We start from the raw sequence: 6148 nt of genomic DNA on the forward strand, positions 1-6148 counted from the left end.
TCTTAAAGAACAAAAAGAAAAGGAAAAAAGTAAGCAAAACTGATCAATACATTAAGAAAATCTGAACACCTCTGTATCGTACCTCAGTTGTGGGCCTTGCACCTTTGTCTTTTCATATATTCTTTAGACTAGGCTTGTTTATTTTTCAGCATTCACTATTGATTGTTTTGTGGTTATTCTTTCCCTTACTTTGTTGTAGTCATTGTGTATATTGTTTTCTTGGCTTGTGCAAATTTATTATTGCTGTATTTACTAATGCAGAATCCAATGTTGAGCTAGTCAGCTAACCAACATTTGTTAAGCCCTAGGTGGCACAGTAGATAAAGTATTAGGTCTGGAATCAGAAAGACCCACATCCAAATCTGTCCTCAGATACTTACTAGCTGTATGACCCTGGGTAAGTCACTTAACTTTTGTTTACCTCAGTTTCTTCAACTGTTAAATAGGGATAATAACTACATGTAGGGTTGTTAATGAGATACTTGTAAAAAGTGTTTAGCACAATGCCTGGCACATAGTAGGCATTATATAAAGGCTTATTCCCTTTCCTTCCCCATTCCCCTGTGTCATGTGTCTGGCGCTATGGTAGGCAGTAGGGATAAAAATTAAACACTTTCTGCCCCCACAGAGCTTACATTCTATTGGGGAGATAACATGTGCACATACACATATATATGTGTATGTGTGTGTATGATACACACACACACACAAAATGCATTTAGGAAATGAAATATGACCCAAAGAAAAGATGGAGATAATATTAATAATTATAATATTTGACTAGTAACCCAGCTAATGGGACTCTGAGCTTATAAAGGGTAATCTGCTGTCTTGCTTAGCTCAGATGTTGACAGGGAGTTATGAGGACCCTCCATGTCCAAACTCTGGGCATTTTCACTGGCTCTCCCCCATGCCTCAAATGTTCTCCCTCCTTATCTCCACCTCCTGGCTTCCTAGGCTTCCTTCAAGTCCCAACTAAAATCCCATAAGAAGCCTTTCCCAATCCCTCTTAATTCTAGTGCTTGATCTCTGCTGATTAATTCCCATTTTCCCTGCATATAACTTGTTTGTACTTTGATATTTACATCTTTTTTCCCCTACTGGTCTATGAGGTACTTGAGGAAAGGGGCAGTCATTTGCCTTCCTTTTTATTCCTTCCTTCTTACCACAGTGCCTGGAACATAGTAGACACTTTAATACATTTTTACTGACTGATAAATTTTCCACGTTAGCCACTTGCCCTGTATGTAGGTACTGCCATTGTAATCCATATAGAACTTTACTAAATTGTGTGACTTATCCCATGAATTTACATAAGTAACACTTTTCAGTGTCATCCCTTTAGAAAGATTATTGAAATAACAATAACAGATTACATTTTAATAGGGCTTTGTAACTTTCAAAGTTCTTCCTAGTGCTTTGTTTAATTTCATCCTCATAATAACTAGGGTAGGCAGAGTGGGAGTTAGGAAACTGAGAGTTGGGGCGTCTAGGTGGCTCAGTGAATAGAGTACCGGCCCTGGAGTCAGGAGGCCCTGAGTTCAAATCTGGCCTCAGACGCTTAACACTTACTAGCCATGGTTGACCTTGGGTAAGGTGCTTAACCCCAATTGCCCTGCATTCCCCTCTCCAAAAATAAAAAAAAAAGCAAAAGAAAACTGAGACTTAATGCTTGTGGCTACTGACAAAGCTAAGACAAGGACCTGTGTCTTCCAATCCTGTCTAATACTCTTTTTTTTTTCTTTTTGGAGGGGGAAGGCAGGGCAATTGGGATTGTGACCTGCCCAGGGTCACACAGCTAGTAAGCATTAAGCGGATTTGAACTCAGGTCCTCCTGACTCCAGGGCCGGTGCTCATCTAGCCTCCCCCCTGTCCGATACTCTTATTTCCCTTCGGATTGTGAGCTATAGATGTAGGGTTCTAAAAGCCCCATGGGTATTTTATTTCAGAAACTAGCAGTCAATCGAATATAGCTATTTTATTGAATGCTATGCATAGGCACAACCATGCCCTAGTAGGAGGGAGCCACACATGTTTGCACAGATTCTCCCCCATGCCTGAAATGTACTCCTACCCCATCTCTGCCACAATGAATCTCTGGTTTTCTTTAAGACTTGGCTTAAGTGCTACCTTCTACAAGAAATCTGTTCTGATATCCTCCTAGAGATTACTTTGTATCTACACTCTATATACTTTACATTGAATTTTCTATGTATCTGCTGTTTCCCCCCAATAGAATGTAAACCCTTTGCAGGTAAAGACTGTTTCTTTTCTTTTCGTTTTTCCCCCCTTTTTTGCAGTTGTATTTCTATCTCCTGGCTCGTAGCAGGCAAATTTGATAAATGCTTTTTGAGTGAATGAATGAAGGGGCCGCCCTTTAGGAGCTTACAATCTAGTTAGACAAAACTGAAGGTATATGAGATAAATATTTAAATAGCTGTATAAGGCAAAATATCATGATATGCAGAAATTGGTGTTAGCATTATTATGTGCTGTGGGAATTCAGAGAAAAAGAGGGTTCACTGTGAATAAAACCCAAGCATTGTCTTACATGAAGACTTTCTTTAATGCCCACCCCTTTGAATCTTATATTTAAATACTTGGTGTTGATTTGTCCTTATTCTCTTCATGTTTATTCCATATATACTTATATACATACTTGTCTCCCTACTGGAATATAAACTTCTTGTGAATAGGAATAATTTTGTTAATTGCATTTGTATCCTTAGTGCCTAAACACAAATGAGTAGAAGATAGTAGGCATTTAACACTTGTTGATTTTTGATACAGTGTGCTAGAGTGAAAAGAACATTAGACTTGGAGGCAGAAGAGAGACCTGGTTTGAATTTAAATTCCAGCTGCAATGTCTAATGACTGTTTGATCTAGGACAAAGTACTTAATTCTCTGAACTTCAGTTTTCCCATCTATATAATGGGGACTATAATATTTATATAATGCACTTCTTGGAATTATTATGAACAAAGTGCTTTGTAAACCTTAAAATATTATGGAAATAAGAAGGGGAGATATTTGTTTGAAGCACAATTATTTTTTTTTTTACTTGTAGTAAGAGTTTTCTTATCTGGTAAGGGCTGATTTAAACCAAGACATAGATAGAAATATTTCAATGGACCCCATGTGTATTTTAGTTCTGTTGGTCAGAACTTTTTTTTGGAGGGCAGTTGGGGTTAAGTGACTTGCCCAAGGTCACATGGCTAGTTTTTGTGTGTGTGTGTTAAGTGCCTAAGGTCTGATTTGAACTCAAGTTCTCTTGACTCCAGGGCCAGTGCTCTATTCACTGTGCCACCTAGCTGCCCCAGAACTTTTGGTTAATAACTTTTTTTTTTGCTATCTTTATAAAATTCTCAGGTTCTTAGTTCTGGTATTTGTATACTAATTTTCTCTTCTCTCTTCTAGTGGGCAAACTATCCAATGTGCCTGGAGTTAGTAGCATACATGAAGTGCACATCTGGGAACTTGTAAGTGGGAAGAACATTGCCACTCTCCACATCAAGTGCCAAAAGAGCAAAGATTACAAAGATGCCCATTTAAAAATGCGAGAAATTTTCCATAATGCAGGGATCCACAATGTAACCATCCAGCCAGAATATGTGGACCAGAAGGAATCCTTGGAGCAGGACTGGACGCGCCTCTGCAACTCACCCTGCATCTCCAAAACCTGCTCAGATCAACTCTGCTGCCCTCCAGAGATGCAGTCACTTACCCACATCAATGGCTGTACAGAACCCAATGGTTGCCCCCCAACTGCAACATACAGAAGTGATGGCTTAAGTCGAAATGACACAACTGCAATTGTCATTGAAGCAGATCGTCTTAGTGACAGGGGACCAGCTGCTAAACAGACGCAAGGAGATCTCATCTTTGTCAATAGCACCCATTTTTAATTTGGTCTCAGCATTGAAAATCAACTGATTGAGAGAGGCAGCTTAGCCACTAGTTGGCTGCAGCTGATCCTTGTGGGAAGGGCTCCCTGAGCTGTGACTATTGACCAAAATTAGTAATGCAACTCTGTGTTAAAATAAGGGATTAAGTCCTTTTAAAAATGTTTGGCAATTTTAAGATTCACAATCCTTTCCTACACCGCCCCCCCCCCCCCGCCCCATGTCCCACGCAGGTGAATATTGTTGAACTGTTCATGTGTTTACCTGAGCATCTCCTGTTATCATTTTAGTCTGAACATTTATTTCCTGAGATACATTGAAAGAGTATAGAGACAGTGTGAACTGGAGACTAGAATTCAATGCTTTTGCAGGATTGGGATTTAAACTTTCTCTCTTTACCTCCAATCTCCTTTTTTGGTCATTTTTGACTGAGTTCTATTTCTAGCCCATTCTGAGGTGAGCTGATGGATGATGCACTTCATATGAAGACCCACAATAGTTGTGCTTTTCTGAGTCCTTAGTAATGAATTTCTACCCTGCCTTTTCATCTCTTCAACACCTTGGGTCCTTTTTGAAAGAGAATAAGATGGGGACTTCAATAAGCTGGAAAAGACTCAGCAACATTGGAAGGAATTATTGAGTTCAACAGAAAAAAATCTTTGATAACATGTTTACTTTCAGAGGTAGAGAAAATAAATGATTCTTGCTTGCTTTTTTTTAAATGAAGACAACCACAGCTATAGGGTCTAGAAGTATTGAGTAAAGTATTTTTTTCTCTTAATATTGCAGGAAAATAAACCCATATTTAGGGTAGCATACATTTCTTGTTTTTAGCAGTCAACCTGTTTGGGGCTGCTCCCATTTATTGCTTTGGCTAAGACAAAGCTGTTCATCTGAATATCCTTTTAGGTCTTTTTTAAATGATCACACAGGTTCTTTCTGTCTTTGACCAGGAGAAGATGGACATTATCCAGATTTTAAAATATAGAACGTTTTGCTTTTCATTCCTACCAAATAAAGAAGCTAGTTTGTAGTTTCATGCCCAGTTCAGGTCCTTTAATTACACATATTTTCCTGTATTTATTTAACTTTCCTTTTTAGCAATCTGATAGGAAAAATTATGTTAGAAGGGAAAATGCAGATTTATTTAATTATAACTTTGAATGTATTCTGAGGGATTTGAAATTTTCTTTCTGAACCTCCTATTCCAATTGAAGTGGACACATGATTAAAATATAGTTCCAGGTTTTTTATTGTTGAAGCCCACACCATCCTTTTAATCATTACTCAATATCAGTATTTCAATGGGGTATAAAGATGAAGATAGTGTCTCAGTGGAATTTCAGCAATTGGATAAGCTTGGAGAGTCCCAGGAGAGGTGACAGGTTAGGTGAAGGTGAAACTTATTCAGGAAATTTAGATTTGAGTCCTCTTAAGATGCACAAGAAATCTCCTGTAATGCAAAGTTGGTAAAGGCAATACAATAGCTTTTCCAACTTAATATAGACTATTTCTTCTTCCCTTCGTGAGTTTTAGAGGCAGGAACAATTACACTAGTGCAGATGAAAGATGGAATTGTCCACTTCTTACTTCTTGAAAATGCATCCTATTTTCTTATCCAAGTCTTCTGCTGTGAGAGAGGTAAATTGAAAAACTGCCTCCATGGGTTTTTATCCCCAAAAGAGCATTTCTATCCTTTTAGTAGATATGGCAATATGCACTTTATAGCTTTTCAGAAAGTGTCTATAGCAAAATTGAACCGACTTTTTCAAAAAATGTAAGAAGATGACACAAATGAACACAAACTAAGGAAACCATGTGAAGTTTGTAATGCTAACATTTTTGACACATTCTACTATGTTAAATATTAATGAGGGTGGCAAGCCTGCAACCAAAGAAACAATTGGGCTTTTCCTGTCAGTTTCCATAAGACTTTAATTTTTTTTAACATTCTGCCAACACTAGGGTGTTATAGTTTTATGTGAAAACTATTAATAGATTGTATATTGACGTGCACCCAAAATTTTTTAAAGAGATGTGTGTATGCATATACATATACAATTCTGAGATGCCTATTTTGAAATGTGAGGAAAAATCCTGTCTCCTAAAAACTACATAGTTAAGTAGAACTTAAGAATATATCTCCCATTCCTACTGTTAAAAGTACCGAAACAGTTTATTAATCAAATATTAATGCACTGCTTCAATTCAGGTCAACAAACATTTCTGTTCTTTCCAAGATACT

The 6148-nt window shown here is 37.7% G+C and overlaps 1 protein-coding gene across 2 annotated transcripts in view; it reads left to right on the forward strand.

Moving 5' to 3' along the window:
• The window catches only part of SLC30A10 (solute carrier family 30 member 10), a 51119-nt gene extending 45673 nt beyond the window's left edge, over window positions 1–5446 (forward strand). For both annotated transcript variants that reach the window (XM_069066015.1, XM_069066014.1), the window contains exon 4: window positions 3419–5446. In XM_069066015.1, coding sequence (XP_068922116.1) covers window positions 3419–3906 — 488 coding nt within the window. In that variant the 3' untranslated portion in view covers window positions 3907–5446. The remainder of the gene's footprint in view (window positions 1–3418) is intronic.
• The last annotated feature ends 702 nt before the right edge of the window (window positions 5447–6148 follow it).

Source organism: Petaurus breviceps, unplaced genomic scaffold (genome assembly GCF_028583685.1).
Source record: "Petaurus breviceps papuanus isolate PSGF00001 unplaced genomic scaffold, PetGlider_PUasm1.0 90702, whole genome shotgun sequence".
NCBI classification, from domain to species: domain Eukaryota; kingdom Metazoa; phylum Chordata; class Mammalia; order Diprotodontia; family Petauridae; genus Petaurus; species Petaurus breviceps.